Raw genomic sequence first — 22,687 nt, 5'->3', positions numbered from 1 at the left:
AATACACGTAGCAACCAACAATACCAATACAGTAAGAATGTCCTAACCATTTCACCAACAGATGGCAGGGATAGTTCACTATTAGTAATTTAAAGCATTGACTACTCTGCTCAGAACTTTTAAAGCAAGCAACTGACTCATTTCCAATTAAAATACAGGGTTAGGTTAATTATTCCTTAAAGTTTCTCATTTATTAAATTTATAATGGCTTTATAAATAACTTATCAACATAGTTTCCATTTTAGAGTGTTAAGTAAATTTTCATTTTCACATTAGCTTATGTCACTATATGTTTTCCCAATATATGTTTACAACTTGTATTTCATTTAACGGTTTGATTTTTTAAAAAGATTGTTATCTGAGGAACTATTCAATTTTATATACTGAGCTTGAGCCACTTTAAAAACTTATATTTTAGTCTGTGTTCTTCAGTGCCATAATCTCATTTCAGTATGGCATGCCTTTAAGTGACTTAAGTTTTTTAAAAAACTAATTAATTTAAATAGTAAACCCCCTAGGAAATACTGTCCCAGATTCTTTTTTTAATTGAAGTATAGTTGATTTACAATACTATATTAGTTTCAGGTGTACAGCATAGTGATTCAGTATTTTTGCATATTATACTCCACTGTAAGTTATTACAAGATAACAGCTATTATTCCTTGTGCTATACCGTATATCCTTGTTGCTTACCCGGCTCTATTAATTTCAGTTTTGTATAAAGCAATATGTACCTCAGCGCACAATAAAGATAAAACCATATAAAGTGTCGTGCCCAGGAAGACTGAAAAACAAGTATTATTTTTAAATGCTTTAAGACTGTTGGTGTTAATCCAATCACAGACCTGGATTCAACTTCTAGCCCACTTCTTGATCCTTAGGCTAACACAGTACCTTCATCTGCTAAAATAGAAATCTTCACGGTAATCCACAGAAAGGATTCCTATTATTCAGACTTGGAACATTTTTCTTCTTCCTAGGTTTAAATTTTTTTCCTAGTGACTTTATCAACTAGACATTAAACATTTTCAGATTAAGCAATAGAGAAAACTAATGAAGTAAATTCATACTACAGGAAAGAAAATTATTCCATTTAACAGGCAATTTTGACTCTTGATTTGACCTAAGACACTAACTTGGCTAACTCTCCTCTCTACTTCAAAGCAAAATTTGTGGTTTTTCTCAAGGCACCATTCTGCACTCTTAAGATGTTCCCCCTCCACTCACAACTTTATGATCTACTGCTCTTGGTTTCCACAAACATTTGTACAACTCTCTGATTTGATATAAACTGAGATTTTTAGAGCCCAAATGCCTGGATTTGAATCCCAGTTCTACTACAAAATAGCTGTGTGACCTTGGGCAAATTACTTAACATCTCTGTGTTTGTTCCCTGGTATGTAAAATGGGAATAAAAATAACACCCATTTCATAAGACTTGGTACATGGTAAGCACCATAGTGATCATCTACTTTATGCAATCTGATCCTCACAACCAATGAGAAACTAGAAGTAAAAGGACTGGCCCAGAGACATAAACACCTTTCACTTTCACTGCACTATTTCATATATCAACTATACTATCATGTCTCATCCCTTTCTATTTGAAGTCAGATTTAAAATCTGAACTTTGTTCCTGAACCAGAAGTCTGCTTTAAAAGACCAGATTTAAAGACTGGCAGTAACCTAGACAAGTAAGACTGAAGAAGAGAAGTGGATTCTAGTGAAAGTAAACAAATTAAACCTCTTCCTTCTTCATTCCATTTCCAATCTACCTTTAAATTACCTTCTCATCCTTCAGAAATGCAGTCCATAACTCTCTATCTCCTCTGCCATAACCTTACTGGAGATACTCTGTCCTCTTGCCTTCCAGATGGCATCCAGTGTATTGGATCCAGGTTCACAGGTTTCAATATAAGCCTCCTAAAATATCACTCATTATTTTACTCTCTTCAAAAATATACTACTCGCGCCGCGGAGCAACTAAGCCCGCAAGCGACAACTACTGAGCCTGCGCGCCTAGAGCCCGTGCTCCTCAACAAGAGAAGCCACAGCGAGAGAAGCCCAGGCACTGCAACAAAGAGTAGCCCCCAAAAGCCCACGCACAGCAACGAAGACCCAAAGCAGCCAATAAATAAATAATAAATAAACACACACACACAATTCTCTACTACTTACCACATGAAGTCCACACTCAAATACAATTATTAGCTGGAATGTGTCTCTCCGTTCTCCATTTAATACTAGTAATTCTCTTAAGGCCCAGCACCACCCCCTTTATATCACACATTATACAAACCAGTGTATATAAACACCAAGGTTCAGAAACAATGTTAACAAAACCTTAGATACCGTCTACCTACCAATTTCCAGTGATTCCTCCTCCCCTTCTGCAGTCTCTTAAGTCTTACCACTTAATAGACATATATCTTTTTTAAAAGTGTTAACTTTGCATTTCTGAATTTTATACAAATTGGCTTAAAATGTATGTATTGCTTACTTTTTAAAACTGATTTACACATGAATTACATCTACATTTTCACTGCAATATAGATACCATTATGGCACGTACACTTATCTGTTTTGCAGATGATGAACATTTAGACTGTTTCCAACTTCCTGTCATTACCAAGAACGCTGTTATGGATATTTCTCGGTCTCCTGATGCTTAAGTGTAAAGTTCCCTCGTCCATTCTGCTTTCCCAGAATATCACAGCCCACACAAGGAAACATAACTAAGCATTAAAATTGTTGTTGTTCCACGTCTTTCCACAGCTAGAAAAGATTTTTTTACTTTTTGATGTGAACCATTTTTAAAGTCTTTATTGAATTTGTTACAATATTGCTTCTGTTTTGGTTTTTTGGCCCCTGGCGGGGGGGGGGGGGGGGGGCGGGGCACGTGGGATCTTAGCTCCCCCACCAGGGATTGAAGCCGCACCCCCTGCATTGGAAGGCGAAGTCTTAACCACTGGACCGCCAGGGAAGTCCCAAGAATATTTTAAGTACAAAGGTTTGTATTTCTTTGCTATTACTGTTCCTTTCCCACCTACTGTGTGATTCAGGTGTTCAAACACTTGACTTTAAACTTTCACATATGGTATAAGCTCTTCTATCAGTGACTATAACAAAGGGAAATGTTTAATATCCTAGAAATTCCCACAGAGGAAAAAAAAACACCATACACATCACCTTTAAAGACCAGAAAGTTGTCTATTTAACAATCTATGATACTACAAATCAAAGATCCTACTGAGACTCTAGTATCAACAGATTACTTTCCATATTTGCATTTACTGCTAACTATGACATCAACTACAGGCATTTCCCCCCTCTTAGCTCTTCTTATCCAGCAGCATATCCAACAGCAAGAGCTGGGAAGACCTATCATCCCACCCCCCCCCCCACCACGGGAACCCTCTTTGTTTTCCTACTAACCTGTTCTGACAGGTACCAACAACCACAGGCTATTGGTATTCTACAAAAGGAAGGCAGAGATTTGCTATTTAAAACAGTTTCCAGAAAAAAACCAAGTATTTTATATCAATTAGCCTTAAGCTTTGGAACAGTTTTAAAATCTTTAATAATTAAAAATTTTAAGTTAAAAAAATTTTAATTAAAAAGAATTGTACATAAGCTTTCATTGCTACTTCATGTAAATTTTAATTTCAGCAACTCCTGAGCCTTTATACAGACATTAAGGCTTGACCTACAACTGGAAAATCACACAAAGGCTGCAACACATCAAAGGTACTGCATCTATTCAGACCTGCCACAGTAATAAATTATATTCAGGTGAGGAAAGATAGCACAGCATTTATCATATAAATTCTACTGTATTACAGTTTATATTTAAGCTTACAGTCAATATCATCTGCGGTAAGTCAAAAGCTAAAGTACTTTAAAGGCTACATATCCAAAGTCCTCTCAATCCACTGGTTTCTCTCTACTCTGCCTTTATCCACTAAACAGCTTTTCTACCTATAAACCTTTTAACAAGCATGTCACAACCCTTGATCCTAATGGTCCAATGAGAAGACCCACTACATACCTAGGAATTTTAAATTAAAGCAATTTCCTGGACAGTGTTAACCATGGAATAACCACATATATAAAAAATTGCAAAACTACACTGTCTACAACCCTTCCACCTCACCCACAATGAATTTAGTATAGTCCATCCCAAACCTTAAGTCAGGCAAGTATACTTAGAACCTGTTGCCACAGTGTGGTACAATTTTAATGCGATTCTAACTAAGAGAGGTATATAAAAACAAAGCACAGGCTTTTAATTAGAAGATCTGCTAAGAACACCACCTAACAGACCATTACCCAATTCTCTAGTTTTGATCATTTAAAAACAGCTAATGGCTGCAGTTCATATCATAATCTAATTATTAGTCCTAATAGTAATTTTACATAAGAATGTCTTCAGATTTCTGTTTGTACATACATAACAAGAGTATCTTACACAAGCACTTCTTTCTGTCACTTTTGAACACTCTGCACTTGATTTCAAGAAGCTGGCTCATTTCTATCTCAATTCCCCTCAAAAATACATGAGATTCTAAAAAAACAAAACATGAGATAGTCTTTTCAGCAGTTCTAGCATTTACAAAAAATGTTTCATTTTTCCTCATTACAAAAGTAAGTATAACGTCTTCTGGATATTTCAGAAAAAAAAAGGAAATACAAATGACCCACAATGCCAACATCCAGAGCCAAAATTTTGGGTATATCTCTATTTTTATGCTTATTTATATGTTCCTTGAAACAACAACAACAAAAAATCATCAAATTCGGTATTAGTGGAGTTTTATTACACTTTCTTCCCAATGAGTACTATATTCCACTATAATTTCCCCATCACTACTCCCCTCTTAAAACACTTCTAAATAGCTGTATAGATTACCACTTGATGGCCACACTACAATTAGTAGATCTCCAAATGTTTTATCTTCTGGATTTTTAATATGCTTAATAACCAACATTAACATTTATGTACACCAATCTTTGACACATTATTCCCTTATTTACAGGATAACTTCCTGTAAGTATAGTTCTTCCATTTTTAAGCCTATTTATTATAACATGCAGAGCCTGAATCAAGTATCCAATCAAAATGCAAGCGTTCTAGAACACAGTGGCATCACTGCCATTGGTTAACTACATAACAACGACTTCCTTGGGGTTTAATTCTCTCGTCTATAACATTAGGAATTTGAACTACCTGTTATTTCTTAAATTATGTAAGACATTTTCTTTGCATTCTTCAGTTGTTAAAATTTGTTTAAATATCATTGACTTGTAATAATACTTGGCGTTTACACTTCCCTAAAAGCATTAGTAGAATTAGTATGTTTGAAGACTCCTTTAACATACACAATGTTTTAAGGTCAAGGGTGGTTAAATCCTTCTGAATTAATTAGCTCAAAATGCTACGTAAAAGCAACTCCACTTACACAAAGCTGAGAAGGGAGATGTGTAAAGATGATAATGTGAAAACTTCCTCTCTGGGTAAAGTATACGCTAACGTTATCAACATATCACGTAAAAGGAAGAAATGCCAATTTAAGGCACTTTCAACACAAACGCTTCTGGCTAACAATCTCTTTTCCAAGTCTTATTTACATAACCAACCAGAAGAACCTTCGTGTAGTACTTCAATCGTGTTTAATTTTAAGTTTAGTTAAGTATAAAAGTCACACAGCGTTTTTTGCAACAAAAATCTGTCCTCCCCGCCTTCTTGATTTCCACAACAATACTAACATGAAACAATTATGTCGAGACTCCGTAGGTGACTGAACCATTTAGTTTTTTAAAAGGAAATTTTATTTTGAACATGTATAAAAATAGCCTAAAATATAATTTTTGCCCGCAGAGTACAGCTGTTTAAATTTACCTGGGAGAAAACTGTTTTGTCGACTATCTAAAAATATTAAACCAAACTCTGTTCAACACGCAGAACGCAGCATCAATGCAAAATCTCATGACTACGACCTAGGAAATCGACTCGCACACTATTCCAGCGCGCCTGAAAGACTAGAATTTCGGAATCGCCATAACTGTTCTAGAAATATCTCGCTGGAAAACTGTAACTGATCCAATAAGCCTATGCCACGGAATGGGGCCACAGAGCAGGATAAACACCTGGAGATATTGCTCCGCCGTAAATGGGAAAAGTCCCTGTAGAACACAGAACATGGCACAGCGCCGGCAACGAAAAGAACAACGATGCCCCGACTACACCAGGGTACTCTAAACCCTTTGTCTGGAAACCGGAAGGTCCCCACACCACGCCATCCTCTCTAGAGAACCCTAGACTGATAGTATTTTAATAAAGAGGAAAAGGAATGTGAGATGTCTCTCTAAACAACAAATCTCCTGCCTCGCAGCGCACTGAAGAAGGCTTTATCCACGACGCAATACGAGAAACAAGCGTTAACGTTTCATTTTTCGGCCATTTTTACCCGATGGCGGGTGGGGGGGAATTGTTTCTGAGGTCCGGCTAAAATCGCGCGCGCCTGTGTGTGGGCAGGGGACAGGGGAGTCTTAGGGGGCGCTATGAAACGATGGGCGAAAGGAGCGAAGGCCGCGACACCAGAAAAAAAAACGCCGCTCAAACGGCTAGGCTTTTCAGAGTCTACGAAATCCTCCATTTTGGGTCACATTTTCAGGCGCAAAAGGGAAAAAAGCGCGAATATATCTGGGGCTGGCCCTATCTTAACTATCCTTCCCAAACGGCAGGCCCCCTGTGATAAGCCGGTCCCTCAGGCCTCGAGCGCTCCTCCCTTCCCCTCAGCGCTGCAGTCCGCGTGTAACGGGCTCGTCGTCCCGCCCCCGCCCACAGCAAGCCCAGGACGCAGGAAGCTCGGCCGATCGGCTGCCCTGTGCGCCCCCGACTCTCCCGCCGCACCCTGGGCCCTTGCCTGGCCGCGTGTCTCCCTCCGGGGCCGCTCACCTCCGCCGCACGAGAAGGCTGGTTGCGCCGCCACTGCGCTCCTAACATGGCGGCCGCCGATCAGGCGGCTCACATACGCAGCGCGGAGGGAGGCAGAGCGGGCGAGCGGGAGCGAGCAAGAAAGGCGCGCCGCCGGCTCCCCGCGGTCCCTGTCGCCGTCGCTGCCTCCTCCCGGCGGACGCAGAGAGCCCCCGGCCACCCCACCCCGATTCTTACCCGCTTCTCGCCTACCTTAAGGAGAGAGAGAGGGAAGAGGAGAGGTACCTCTCTCCAAGCGAGCGGGACGCTGAAGCTCCCACAATCCCCCGCAGCAACGGCGCTGTAAGAGGTGGCAGCAGCGGCTGCAGCCCAAGAACAAACCCACTCTCGCGAGAGCTCGCCCCCACCCACCTCGGTCCCTTTCTGCCCCTCCCCCTACTCAGCGCGCGCACGTCGCTCGCGCCCTCAGCGGTGGTCGTTGTTCTCTAATCCTGTAGCCCGCTTATGGCGGGAAATGGAGAGCCGTAGTTTACGTGTTCGAGTCCCATTCTCCACAAAGGATTTTTCTCGACTCCCCCCATACTGCTTGGTGCAAAACTTAAAAAGAGTATGCGTTAGAAGCGAGTCGCAGGAATCCCTGGCCTAGACCCAATTTCTGTCCTCTCTGGTATTCTGATAATTTGCTGAGGGGTCGTAGTTAGGGCCAGGAAGTGGGGACAGATACCATTTTAAGTGGTTTCTGATTTCAGTTACTTCATGCAGAGGGTCATTGAGGAGGAAGACAGCTATTGAAAAGACCGCCGCAGCCATTTGGTGAATTTGAACGTAGAACACTCTTCAAGTACCCCATGAGCAAAGGAGTATATAGCACATGTGGAAATCCTGAGAAATTGTATAGATAAGGCCGGAGGAAAGGGCCATTTCCCTGGGGTTTCAAGTTTAAACGCAGAGGGACAGGCAGTCAACTGACACCTGAGGTAAATTAGTGAATACAAGTCAGATTAATAGCCCTGAAAATTTTAAAATCTTGAGTATGCTAACTCAGAGTCGTGTCTTTGAAAAATCATTCTGGGTCCACTGTGAAGATAGTGGAGGGGGCAAAGATGGAGAAGAGCAGAGACCTGTAGAATGTTGAAGAGATCGTTTGGGACAAAAAGCAATCAGGTAGAGCTGAATGGCAAAAGAGACCAAGTGAGTAGAGGTAGGGGAAAAAAGCGAAGAGGAGGGAGGCAGAGAAATTGTACTGCCTTGACAGCCCAGCCAAAGTATTTAAAGGCCAAAATGATCAACAGGGTCAAATGCTACCAAGAGGTCAACACTAGGACTAAAAACCTACAAAAGATGTAGCAATGTGGACTTCCAGTAAAGTGGGAGAGGAAGTCAGTCAGGAGCTGCTGAGTGTATGGAAAGCTGTAAGAGGGAAACTACCAAATGCAGAAAAAGTGGCTATGAAGAGAGGAGAAAGCAGGGTTGGGGAAGATTTTTGTTTTACTATGGGAGAATTTGGGGAACAATTAAAATGTCTGCAGAAGAGTTATCTTAGGAAAGGATTGGTTGAAAAAAAAAAACAGGATGAGAAGGGATAATTCATATTGGACACTACTCAAAGGATGGGATCTGAAGAAAGGAGACATGTCTTTACTGTAACAGGCGGTATGGAGAGGATGGTGCCGAGTTTTCATTAGGAATTATAGTCAGGTGACTTCAATTTTCTGTGACTAAGCCATCTGTGGAAAGGGCTAGAGTTGCATGAAGGAAAATTTTTAAATAGCCGTTGTGAAGCGTGCAACTGTAATCCCACATCTCCATTATGTTGCATGATTTTCTACAGGCTTTGAGAGGGCATTTGGTAGAATACATCAAGAACTGGGGTTCCCCTGAATAAGTAAGGCTTAAGCCCACTAAACAGTTAACTTTGGAATGAAATTTGGGAGTATCCTAAATGTTCAGTGAATCTTGGGTCCTCCTTCACTTGAAACCAGATCTGCTTTCTACTCTGTGAGTCTTTGATTCCAACTGATTTTGGATAAGACTTCACTTTATGTTCTCCCCAGATCTTAGATGAAAAAAAGAGGCTCTGCTTCTCTGGAGACAGAAACATGAATGCATGCTTAGTTCAGATATGCACTTACCATGCTTTTGTACAGGCTGTTAATGCAATCTGGTGGTCGTACAAAGAAGGAAAGGCAGACTTTTTCAATTGAGTAATTATTTATTGAGGATCTGCTTAGTGGGTCAACAGCAAAAAGACACATTGGAAACCAAATTGATACAAGATTTCAGTCATCAAATGCCAATTTCATGAAAGACAGTGTACAAGGGTGGGTATATAATGATGGATAATAAGACAAATTACCAGCTCTTGAGGATCCCAGTCTGATGAAGATTGGACAAGGAGTCTGGCCTCAAGGTGGGCCTGGCTATGAGAAGAGATGGATCAAGAGCTCTATTCACATTTGGGTTTCTTGGCAGTGGGTGTGGTACACCAGGGATGATAAAGAGGTTACGAAGCAAGTATTTCTGCTGAGACTTTGAAATGTCTAAGTGACAAGTTTGGAATAAGGCTTTAAACACCAGGATACAGTCTACATTTGAGCTAATAATGAATACCTTTAAAAGTTTTAAGCAGAAGAGTCATATTGATTGAGGACATATATTTTGACACCACAAAGTAGCTGATAATGCATTATAATTCTGAGAGTAAAGTACCATTACTCTTGTTTTATGTAAGAGATTAAGAAAGCCTGCCTAAGGTCATATAGCTAAAGAGTGACAAAGCCAGGATTTGAACTCCAGTTCTAAATAAATCCAAACCCAGAGCTTTAAAGCATTATACTGGATTGCCTTCAGCAAAGCTGTGGTCTCAGAATCTCCTGGCAGTCCACCATCTACTTTTTAAATAGATTTAATGCCCTGGAACCAGGCCATTTCAATACTTTAGGCTATTTAAAAACAGAAAACTGTTAACCAGTGGTTCTTTTTCAGCAGTGGCAAGGGAGGGGAAGTGGGCTTAAAAAAGGGTTTTGGGGGAATTCCCTGGTGGTCCAGTGGTTAGGACTCCACACTTCCACTGCAGGGGTCCTGGATTCAATCCCTGGTCAGGGAGATCCCACAAGCCATGTAGCGGCGAGGGCAAAAATAAATGAATAAATTAAAAAAAAAAGTTTTGGAATAAGGAATACATATAATAAAATTCAAAGCACACAACAAAGAGTTTTCCCCAACCACTACTCCCTTACATAAAGGCAACAACTATCAACCATTTGTATATTTTAAGGATTTCCTATAAACATAAACATTTATATATATATACACACACACACATATATGCTTGTGGTGAATTAAAGATTGCCACAAATAATCCTTTTCCGCACTTATGAAACAGTAGTATCAATTTCCCCCTTACCTGCCCTCTGTAAGGGCCCTGTAATTGGCTTTTTTTAAAAAATTTATTTATTTATTCATTATTTTTAGCTGTGTTGGGTCTTTGTTGCTGCGTGCGGGCTTTCTCTAGTTGCGGCGAGCAGGGGCTTCTCATTGCAGTGGCTTCTCTTGTTGCGGAGCACAGGCTCTAGGCGCGGGACTTCAGTAGTTGCAGCACGTGGGCTCAGTAGTTGTGGCACACGGGCCCAGTTGCTCCACGGCATGTGGGATCCTCCTGGACCAGGGATCGAACCCGTGTCCCCTGCATTGGCAGGCGGACTCCCAACCACTGCACCACCAGGGAAGTCCCTGTAATTGGCTTTTAACAATAGAACACAGAAGTGATTTTAAGATCTACTTTCATCCACTTGGAAGTCAAGTGCCATGCTGTGAGACCACATCAAAAGAATCAAGGTGCTTTAGTCAACAGCCCCAGCTGAGCTCCCAGGTGACAGCCAGTGGCATCTGCCCGCCAAAGTGAAGCCTCCAGATGGCAAGTAGCCCCAGCCAAATCCATGTGGAACAACACAACCACCCAGCAGAGCCCAATTAACCCACAGGATTTTAATACTTGTTTGAACTACTAAGGTTTTTTTTTAGTAGATTTTTTTTTTTTTTTTAATTTTTGGCTGCATTGGGTCTTCGTTACTGCGGGCAGGCTTTCCCTAGTTGCGGTGTGATCTATCTTCCCAGACCAGGGATCGAACCTGTGTCCCCTGCATAGGCAGGTGGATTCTTAACCACTGCACCACCAGGGAAGCCCCGAACTACTAAGTTTTAAGGTGGTTTATAATGTGGTGACACACCAAAGTCTTATTTTCCTATTTTCTGCTATTCAAAGCATTAGTATTAAAAAGTTTAGGTACAGGAACTCCCTGGCGGCCCAGTGGTTAGGACGCGGCACCTCCACTGCAGTGAGCATGGGTTCGATCCCTGGTGGGGGAACTAAGATCCTGCACACCCCATGGTGTGGCCAAAAATCAAAAGTTTATGTACATATTACCCTATACGTGTCAACGTCTATGTGCAGTTTAAAATAAACCCCTCATTTTCTAAACCTACGCTGTCACTATACAACAGCCATAATCTACACTCACTTTCTCAATCTTACTATCTATAGTTAACTAGTGGACAGCTTGGAGAAAATTTCTGTCATTGCAGAACTTTTAATTATACAGTGCTGTTCTAGAGCAGTGGTCAGGCAAAATTTCTGTAGTGTCAAATGGCATTTTAGGCTTCAAGGCCCATAGTCTGTCAGAAGTACTCTGCACTTGTGCAAAAGCAGACACGATTGGTCAATAAACGAGCATAACTATGTTCTAATAAACATAAATATTGGAATTTTAATTGGAACTAATTATTCCTTTGATAACTTATCAAATTCTATTTGTAAATCTGATTGCTGGAAAATGGAATTTAAGCTATGGATTTTACTTGCATTAACTAGGGTTAAGCATCACTTAACTGTTTATATCTTTTGCCATTACCTATCGGGTTGTTGAGCTTTTACCTCTTAATTTATAGGGACTGTATTAAAGAAAAATTAACTCTTGGCAAACATTTTATTGGTTGTTTGTTTTTCCATACAAAATTTTTAAAAATCTAGACATCTTCCAGTCTTTTTAAGTATTCATTTTTAATTATTATTAATTTATTTATTTATTTTTGGCTGTGTTGGGTCTTCGTTTCTATGCGAGGGCTTTCTCCAGTTGCGGCAAGCAGGGGCCGCTCTTCATCACGGTGCATGGGCCTCTCACTATTGTGGCCTCTCTTGTTGCGGAGCACAGGCTCCAGACGCGCAGGCTCAGTAGTTGTGGCTCATGGGCCTACGTGCTCCACTGCATGTGGGATCTTCCCAGACCAGGGCTCGAATCCGTGTCCCCTGCATCTGCAGGCAGATTCTCAGCCACTGCGCCACCAGGGAAGCCCAGGATCTTTTTTTTTAAAATTAATTAATTAATTAATTTTTTTATGGCTGTGTTGGGTCTTCGTTTCTGTGCGAGGGCTTTCTCTAGTTGTGGCAAGTGGGGGCCACTCTTCATTGCAGTGCGTGGGCCTCTCCCTATCGCGGCCTCTCTTGTTGCGGAGCACAGGCTCCAGATGCGCAGGCTCAGTAATTGTGGCTCACGGGCCCAGCTGCTCCGCGGCTTATGAGACCTTCCCAGACCAGGGCTCAAACCCGTGTCCCCTGCATTGGCAGGCAGATTCTTAACCACTGCGCCACCAGGGAAGCCCAGGATCTATTTTTGTATTCCCTTAAATTGTTCCATTCATAGAGTAGTCCACTCAGGTGCCAGTACCACCTTTTTTTTTTTTTTACCACCCTTTTTTATTTGGCTGCACCATGCAGCATGCAGGATCTTAGTTCCTCGACGAGGGATCAAACCCTTGGACCGCCAAGGAAGTCCCCACCCTGTCTTATTATTTTAACATCTGGTAGAGCTAGTTTTCCTTTATGAGTCTAGTTCTAATATTACTCATAATAATTCTTAATATTATGGTTTTCCCATATGAATATTAGAATCAACTTGTCTACTTCCAAAAATTATCCTGTTATTTTTAATGAGATTTTAATAAACTTATACTTTTCTTTAGAGTTATTATGTTGAGATTTATTGGACATGGTATGACTTCCATTTAAGGTCTCATTTTTGTCATTTTAACATTTTCTTCATATATAACTTACACATGTCTTCTTAATGATTCCTAGCTTTGTCTTCCTTCCAGTTTATCTTCAAACTGATTACTTGCTACTTCAATGGACCATTTTCAGTTGACACTCACAGCATTTAAGAAAACTTATTATCTACAACTGATTTTTACCTTTTTCCCCATTTATACATTTTCTTCTCATACCTAATTGCCTTTGATAGTACCCTTGAACAAAGCTTTCTGTTTTAATCGGAACAGTTCTAGGGTTCCTCTGTTAAGCATCACACAGGCTTTCAGAATAAGATACATTTTACCAGGCTTGTAATCCTGACTCTCAGCAATTTTAGTAAATGCCATTTTAGCATGTTGGGATAATATGTAACTTTTATTGAGATAAATTAATTGCAAATATTTTTGATGTATTCTTAAAATAATCTAGGAATAATGTTATATTTTTATATAATGGTTTATCTATTAAGGTCTTTATGTCCCTAATTTAGCAGGTATATTCCACTATATATGTGAAACAGAAAAGAGAATCCAACTCCCGTCTTCTAAAGACATAAATTCTTGAGGAATTTTTAAATGTCTTGAAATTCTTATTCTGACCCTCTCATTGAGCCCATAGTTTAGTAGCACAGGCACTGGAGAATTTTAATAAAATATGATAAACCCTACCAAAGAGCAAAGCTAGGGGTGGGGATGTGTGACACCTTTCAGGGACTACTGAAATGCTTCTCTTCTTGCTTCTAGTCTCTTACACATAACAAATGCCACATACCTTGTTTCAGGCCATCGGCATCTTGGCCACTATTGCTGTAGCTTGAGGAAGCTTTCTTTTGCTGATAACATACATAGAACATATACAGACATAGCCTTTACCCTTGCTTTTAAAAGGAGTCTCCATTAGGGACTTCCCTGGCAGTCCAATGGTTATGCAGGGAGCACAGGTTCGATCCCTGGTCGGGGAACTAAGATCCCACACGCCACGCAGTGCGGCCAATAAATAAATAAATAAATAAATAAACAAACTAAATAAAAGGAGTCTCCATGTACTTCATACTTCCTCTCATAGCACCCAGGAGTCTCTGTTAGGCTGAATGAAGTTGATGATTGAAGGTATTTATGAGAATTAGTTGGAAGGGAACTATACATGAAAGCCCCAAACCAATCACTAGCTTTGAAGTCAGATTCAGTGACCACCACCATAGTTCCTGGACCAGCTGTGTGACCTTGGGCAAATAACAGCATGTACCTTGTAGGGCTGCTGAGAGGATTAAGAGATGTATAGAATGATTTTAGCAGTTTTGGCCCATGGTCAACATGCAGTAAATATTCTCCATATTCTATGTCCTGAAGTGTATTTACATAAATATTCTAAAATGACAAAACCATAGAATCAAAGATTATTCACTTTTATAGAGCTCCAGAGTAAACATGTTAAAATTATCCATTTAAATCTGGTTATAAGTTTTATCCTGGCACCTACTTGTCAGTGCAATGACTGCTAGTAAGAGAGGTTCTATAAGTTATAATTTAGAAAGATGTTTCAAAAATTTTCTTCAACATAAAGACACTTACAGATTATCAAAGAAAGTTTAAAAGGCCACACACGTTTTAGTTAAAAGATGTCTCAAATTTGAACAACAAATCCTCTGCAATTCCATTATTTTCATATAACACTTTGAAGCTAAATTTAGTTTCAAATAGTTAGGCACTGTTATATCTTTAGAGTCCACCAGCAAATGATTTGGAAACCCAACATCTTTGTTTCCATGATTTTTCTTTTCAAAATTAAACAAAACCAAACCAGCACTGTTATTATCCTTACTTACTGGGGTATTGTTAAAAAGTAGGATATGCCTATGGCCTTACTCTATATTGGGTACCTTATGACACACTGATACTAATATTTACCAGTTGAGGTTCTTTAGTCAGCTGTCAGTAGAACTGAGGCTGCTTGGCTATATGGGAGTGAGGTAAACCTCTAAAAACTGGTGAATAATATCTTTCAAAGGACTTACACGGCATGGGGCTATCTAGCTCCACGGTAAAACATGGTGCAATGACACATAAAATGGGTGCTCAGTCAGGGAGGGTGGCTTCTCTTCTGAAGTGCTGCCTGAGCCGAAATGACAAAGTGGAAAAGGAAGATGGAATGGGAAAGGGAAACAGCATGTGCAGAGACCTAGACGCAAAAGGACCGAAAGAAACCAGCATGTCCAGAAAGAAATCTGAGTGGTAAACGTGAGAGGGCTAGACTGTATCTTGTTCATCACGTATCCCCAATGTCTAGCAGAGTTCAGTTCATAAAAGCTGTAAAGCCATAAAAAGGGTGAGTTAAATGACTAGTCTTCTGACAAGATGAGTAAATAGCATAGGTTATTTACTCATCTTCCTCTAACTCAGCCCGGGAGATATTATACACACAAATAAGAGGGAGGTTAGGGATGTGAGAAACTAAATATGAAGAGTCCCCTGGATGAACAGATCATGATTGGGCCCTACTATACAGGGGGCAAGAAATGGAAGCCCAGTGTAGAAAAGGGTAGAGTGCCATGGGAGTAGGGGTTGTGCCATAGGCTGGCACAGAACTCTCCTGGGGTGGTCAACATACTGTAACCATTAGCTCCTGGAGTTCTCCTCTAGAGAATTACAACTGAGGGGAAGAAGAGGAAGTTCTACCATCTGCCATTCTGGTGAAGTCCAGATTCTAACTCACAGGCTCTGTGCCTTGAGGACATCTCTACTTTCCTTCAATTCATTAGTACACTAGGGCCTGGGCTTGGCTCCTCCCTTCTACCACCAGCTGATTCAAAATTCCCATCCTCTACTGTGAGCTCATAGGGTAAAAATAATCAGTCATTTGGGGAATACAGCATCTACTATAAAAGACAACAGCCTCAACCAGTATTCTAAATGAAAGAGAACAAAGACCATAGACTAAGACATGTTGAGTATTAAAAAATGGATTGTTCATAAATCATAGCAGTGTTTTCTTAGGTCAGTCTCCCAAGGCAATAGAAATAAAAGCAAAAATTTAAAAATGGGACCTAATCAAACTTTTAAGCTTTTGCACAACAAAAGAAACCATAAACAAAATGAAAAGGCAACCTACAGAATAGGAAAAAATATTTGCAAATGATGCTACGGACAAGGGCTTAATTTCTAAAATATACAAACAGCTTGTACAACTCAGTATCAAAAAAACAAACAACCCAATCAAAAACTGGGTAGAAGACCTAGATAAGACATTTCTCTAAAGAAGACATACAGATGGCCAATAAGAACATGAAGATGCCTGACATAACTAATTATTAGAGAAATGCAAATCAAAACTACAATGAGGTATCACTTCCCACCAGTCAGAATGGCCATCATTAAAAAGCCTACAGATAACAAATGCTGGAGAGTGTGTGGAGAAAAGGGAACCCTCCTACACTGTTGGTGGGAATGTAAATCAGTGCAGCCACTATGGAAAACAGTATGGAGGTTCCTTAAAAAATTAGAGTTGCCATATGATCCAGGAATCCTGGGCACATATCCGGAGAAAACTCTAATTTGAAAAGATACAAGCGGGACTTCCCTGGTGGCGCAGTGGTTAAGAGTCCACCTGTCAATGCAGGGGACATGGGTTCAATTCCTGGTCTGCGAAGATCCCACATGCTGCAGAGCAACTAAGCCCATGCACCACAACTACTGAGCCTGCGCGCCACAACTACTGAAGCCCGCACACCGCAACGAAGAGTAGCCCCCACTCGCAGCAACTAGAGAAAGCCTGTGTGCAGCAACAAAGACCCAACGCAGCCAAAAAATAAATAAATAAATAAAACGAAAAGATACAAGAACCCCAATGTTCACAGCAGCACTATGTAGCTGACAGGACCTAGAAGCAAAAATACCTCAGTATCTAGAGCACATGTAGCGCCCAGATCTTGGTTCCTTAATACCATTCTCCAATAAAGGAACCATGACTCCTTAGATAAATGGCTAACTCTGGGACAAGAAAGATATAAGATGAACCTGGAGCATCTTATGATGCCATAAAGTGAGAAGTGTTTAAAAACAACAGCACAATGATGGCGGCATATTGAAGGGACACAGGAGCCAACTGTAAGAGCTGCCAGCGGCCAAAGATGCAGCACTTTGAACAAAATTAAGTTTATTACTGGATTATTTCCTAAAGCATAAAACGAATATCCATGAGTCCATAGAGGTAGAAATAAATTTAATAAATGAGGGAAGAGACCAATTACTTTCTATAGAATTTCAATTAACTGATGTAAACATTTCACCCTTAAGAATACCACAACTCCATACTACTATATATAAAATAGATAACTAAGAACCTACTGTATAGCACAAGGAACTCTACTTAATACTCTGTGGACATATGTATAACTGATTCACTTTGCTGTACAGCAGAAACATTGTAAATCAACTATACTCCAATAAATATATATATATTTATAAAGAAAGAATACCACAACTCCACTCTTCTTAAGTGTGGGCTGCACACAGTGACTTCATTCCAAGGAGCACAGCACTGGGGAGAGGGGGTAACTTTACAGTGGAAATACCTGAAAATATGACCTCAGCCATGTGATCAAGGTTAACATCAATAGTAATAAGTCATGTTGATAGTATGTACCCTTGATATGGGAGAATAGTACTGTGGTCTTCCTTTCAAAATCACTTAAGATTTTTAAATCCTAATTATGAGAAAATCCTACTTATGAGAATAACTCAAACTAATTGAGAAACTTTCTACAAAATGCCTTATTCAAAACTTGAGGTCATCAAAAACAAGGAAAGTCTAAGAAGCCGTCACAGCCAAGAGAAGCCTAAGGAGACATGATAACTAAATGCAATATCTTCAGTGGGATCCTGGAACAGACAAAGGACATTAGGTGAAAACTAAGGAAATGTGAATAAAGCATGAACTTTAGTCAATAATAATGTACCAATATTAGCCTATTAATTGTGACAAATGTACTATACTAATATAAGATGTTAACGTTAGGAGAACCTGGGTGCAGGCTACATGTGAATTCTTTGTACCAGCTTCACAACTTTTCTACAGTTGTAAATAGTTGTAAATCTACAACTATTCTAAAATGAAATAAATTTCAAGGTCCATTTTATCACCCCTTTCCCAGGTAACAGTTAAGTCACCCTTAAAAAGCAGTATAAAATGTTCTCACACCCCAAAGGGCTTATAATGGAGATTAGGGAGAGCTAAAGTAACAGGGGCTCCTTTGAACCAGGCCTTAGGATCCTAAATTGACAAATATATCACCTAGCATGTTGGGTCATTAAAAGTGTTCCTAAATAACAATAAAGAGAAAGGTGTTGCTAAGCAGACATTCTAAGTATTACAGTTGATTTGTTAATTCAGTTAAATTGTTTTCCAAGAGAATATTGACAGGTCCATTAACTGGAGCTGTTCATAAAGCCCTAATTAAGCAACAAGACTCACAAGAGCCATTGTCACTGTTTTAGGTTCTTAATTAGTTGCTCTTACCAGGTTGTTTTCCTTTGTGTGAATTCCTAGGCACTGAGGCACCTTTTTATGTCCCTTTGGGGCCTGCAGAATTTATCCTCTGGGGTTTTGTTTTCCTGATTAAAATTTGAGATATAACCCAAAATTTCAATGTAAAAGTTCATTGACAAGTTTCTTTCAACCCTGAAAGAAGGAAAATAAATTGACAGGTGCCAGGGATAGCACTACAATACTTGGGGCCCCCTACTCATCCTGTTTTAATTTTCCCTCTTAATATAGTACAGGGCCTGAAACTTGAGCAGAGCAATGAAAAGGGGCACTTGTGTTTACAAACTGCTATCTATGGCAGGAGGTGGCAGCTTGGATATTTACAGACCAATATCTGCCAGTCCAATTTCAGTTTTCATTGCAGCATGGGAAAAGGGTGATGGCGAAAGAGAAGGAATGGACAAAAAGCTACTCTGAAATGTGTAACTTCATCTTAGACTCAATAGGAAATCTTAAAAAAAAGAAATCAAGCCGACAGGGAGTAGTAGGTGACCAATTAACTTCACTTATCAAGTAGGAAATCCCATTAAATTATTTTAATGTGCATGATTAAGCCACTGAAACCTCCTGGGGTACTGAATACAGGCACAAACACCAAATGAATTTTCCCTTTTCAAGTAGCAACATAGGGGCCCCTCCCTGCACCTGGGTAGCTTTACCATGCTCAGGAAAGCAATCTGTATGCTCAGAGAAACTTGAGATCTCAGATTTTAAACCCTGGCTATTCATGATATATAAAATTTTCCTCTTTCCTTAGGGACCATTTCTATTTCACTACCTAGGGTTGAGTTTGTGATCAGCTTCTGCTGGAAACCAGATTGCTATTCTTTCTTAGGGCCTCTTCTTTAGATGTACATTAGTGTACGTTAAAAGAGAACAATTATAAGTAACCCATTCAAAAAGTATATATAACAAACACCAAACACAAGAAATAAGGACTATCCTACTACTGGATAATTTACTAAAGTCACCTCAGTCCTCTAAAAGGAGTTTAATACCATATGGTAAAAGCTTGCTCTAAGGCAAAGGTATTGATAACATAAATTTTCAGGGACACATGTTAGTACTGGCCCTAAATCTGTCACAAATGAGCTGTAAACTCCCAAGGCCTGAATTTCATTCCTTAAAACAGACTTTGGTAATTCTGCCCTGCCATCTGTTTTTGAAAGGTTCTCAAGCTTAGCATGGTTGAGGGGAATTTTTTCTTTCAACACTGAAAATTTTGTGAAATTTCACTTTCAGTGTCCCTAAATAAAGTTTTTTTTAAAAATAAATTTATTTATTTTATTCATTTATTATTTTTGGCTGTGTTGGGTCTTTGTTGCTGCATGCTGGCTTTCTCTAGTTGTGGTGAGTGGGGGCTACTCTTCGTTATGGTGCCCAGGCTTCTCACTACAGTGGCTTCTCTTGTTGTGGAGCACAGGCTCTAGGCACACGGGCTTAGTTGCTCCACGGCATGTGGGATCTTCCCGGACCAGGGCTCAAACCTGTGTCTCCTGCATTGGCAGGCGGATTCTTAACCACTGTGCCACAAGGGAAGCCCCCTAAATAAAGTTTTATTTAAACACAGTAATGCTCATTTGTTAACATATTATCTATGGCTGCTTGCACACTGCAATTGCAGACTTGAGTAGTTGCAACAGATATTATATGGTGCACAAACCTAAATTATTATCCGGCCCTTTACAGCAAGTTTGCCAACTCCTGCTCTAGAACAGTAGTGTAAACTTCCTGCATTGCTGGAAATGTCTTCTAAACTGGCCAGTAGGTAGTCACTAGATACTGATATGGAGAAATGAATTTTATTTGTCAATTTAAATACACATGTAGTGTACAGCAGAGCTCTAGAATATGAGGGCTTAGTTTAAGTCTTGGACTTTTTTTTTTTTTGGCTGTACTGCACGGCTTGTAAGATCTTAGTTCCCCGACCAGGGATTGAACCCAGGCCCCTTGCAGTGGAAGCCCGAAGTCCTAACCACTGGACCGCCAGGGAAGTCCCAAGCCTTGGACTTTAGATTAATCATTCTTCTCTAAAATTCTAGTTCTTGCCACAATTTTCTTTTAAATAAATTTATTTTTTTTGGCTGTGTTGGGTCTTCGTTGCTGCGTGCGGGCTTTCTCTAGTTGCGGTGAGCAGGGGCTACTTTTCGTTGCGGTGCACAGGCTTCTCATCGCGGTGGCTTCTCTTGTTGCGGAGCATGGGCTCTAGGTGCAAGGGCTTCAGTAGTTGTGGCACGTGGGCTCAATAGTTGTGGCTCGCAGGCTCTAGAGCGCAGGCTTATTAGTTGTGGTGCACGGGCTTAGTTGCTCCGCAGCATGTGGGATCTTCCCAGACCAGGCTCAAAGCCGTCCCTGCATTGACAGGCGGATTCTTATCCACTGTGCCACTAGGGAAGTCCTGCCATAATTTTTTTAGAATTTTAAGTATTCCCACCTATAAAGAAAACCTCACTTCTGTTTTTCCTTTAGTCTCACACTCTGACCACACTCTCAGTACTTCTGACACCAGATGTGTGGGTGTTTTTCCCACACCAAGCAAATCTTGTCACCAGCTGGGTGTCCTGCAATTTAACTCAATTCTGACAATATCTACACCTAGAGATAACTTCAGATCCCAGAGGCCAAGGGCACAGTCCCACAAGACTGCCCCTTCTCCACTTCAGATGCCAGACACAAGTCCAGGTTGTTGACCTGTACTTCTGACAGAAAGGCTATAAGTCAGAGATTGCCACAGCCTCCTCCTTGGGTTTGACTAATTTTTGCTAGAGTGGCTCAAAGAGCTCAGGAAAACAGCTTACTGTATACCTGTTTATTATAAAAGGATACGATAAAGGATACAAACGAACATCCAGATGGAAGAGATGCGTAGGACAAGGTATGTGGGAAGGGATGCCACTCTCCCAGCAGCTCAACGTGTTGTTCACCACCTGTTAAGTTCTCTGAACCCCATACTGTTGGAAGTTTTATGGAGGCTTCATCATGATCATTAACTCCATTTCCAACCCCTCTCCCCACTCTGGAGAATGAGTGTGTGTCTGAGACGGGTGTGTGAGTGTGTGTGTGTGAGTGTGTGACAATTCTAAGCTCTAATCATTGCCTGGTCTTTCTGGTGACCAGCCCCACCAGAACAAAAGACATACATCACCCATGAAGTTCCAAGGGATTTAGGAGCTCATTGTCAGGAGCCACATTCAAAGACCAAATATTAGAACAAAAGATGCTCCTAGTGCTCTGATCACTTAGGAAATCACAAGGGTTTTAGGAGCTGTACCAAAAACCAGGGGCAGATATATGTATATCAAGCGTGCGTGTGCATAAAAAAATGTATGTATATATATATTTTCTATTATTTCACACCACCCATTTGAGCTGAAGTGAGTTAACTAGAAACTACATGACAAAAGCACTGCATACATTACTTATCTTGGTGTCACAAAGGGTTGTCAGACATCTGAGGTCCCAGTGGAGGAAGGTTTCTCACTCAGGTAAAGACATCTAGGATTCAAAGAGGAAAGGAATGACAGGCTATCCTTAAGGCAGGGTCCTTTTCTAACAGAAAAAAACTGTTTGCACCCAGACTAGGACCAACTCCACAGGAGGAGTTACTCCACTCTCAGAGGTGCAAAACGTTGCCCAAAGGTACTCAGCCACAGCGCCAAAACAGTACTGGAACCAGACCTCAGTAAAGGCAGCACTTGCTCTTCCAACAGTGTAACACCATCCGAGGCATCACACTAGCCTGGACAGCTGACAACTGCTGGATGATTCCTGAAACAGATAATTTTTTTTGTTTCAGATACCCAAGTACCCCAGGTAGAAGACATGGATATAGGTATCCCCATGAATTGAACATTGACTGCAAAACAGAGGCCTGGGAACATTGATTGCAGACCTTGCTGTCAAATCCTTTAAAAAATTGGAAACAGGAAACCCTTTCCCATGGCTTCAGTCATTTTATCCAACATTGAGAGAGTTCTTGCCATGTGCTGGGCACTGTGCTTGGGATCTAGCTGTGAACAAGGTAAGATACACTATCCTTTCCCTCACGGAATTTACAATCGCCCCCCAGTTTCCTCAGATGGAATGACACAGATAATCTCAAAGATCCCACATGCCTTCAGACC

The 22,687-nt window shown here is 40.5% G+C and overlaps 1 protein-coding gene across 14 annotated transcripts in view; it reads right to left on the bottom strand.

The window, feature by feature from the left end:
* MATR3 (matrin 3) overlaps positions 1-22,687 on the bottom strand; it is a 46,939-nt gene that overhangs the window by 22,419 nt on the left and 1,833 nt on the right. For 3 of the 14 annotated variants that reach the window (XM_082382039.1, XM_082382051.1, XM_082382050.1), the window contains exon 1: positions 7,190-7,345. Coding sequence is in view for 3 of the 14 variants with exons in the window: in XM_082382052.1 (XP_082238178.1) it covers positions 2,573-2,626 (54 nt within the window). In the remaining 11 variants the exon portion in view is untranslated. Of the gene's footprint in view, positions 1-2,572; positions 2,642-6,926; positions 7,169-7,189; positions 7,360-21,977; positions 22,059-22,687 lie in introns of those variants that run through there. The other 11 variants (XM_082382047.1, XM_082382044.1, XM_082382043.1 and 8 more) reach the window with 11 other exon arrangements.

Source organism: Balaenoptera borealis (genome assembly GCF_965194805.1).
Source record: "Balaenoptera borealis genome assembly, chromosome: 2".
NCBI lineage: Eukaryota > Metazoa > Chordata > Mammalia > Artiodactyla > Balaenopteridae > Balaenoptera > Balaenoptera borealis.
This window is presented reverse-complemented; position numbering and strand designations above follow the sequence as displayed.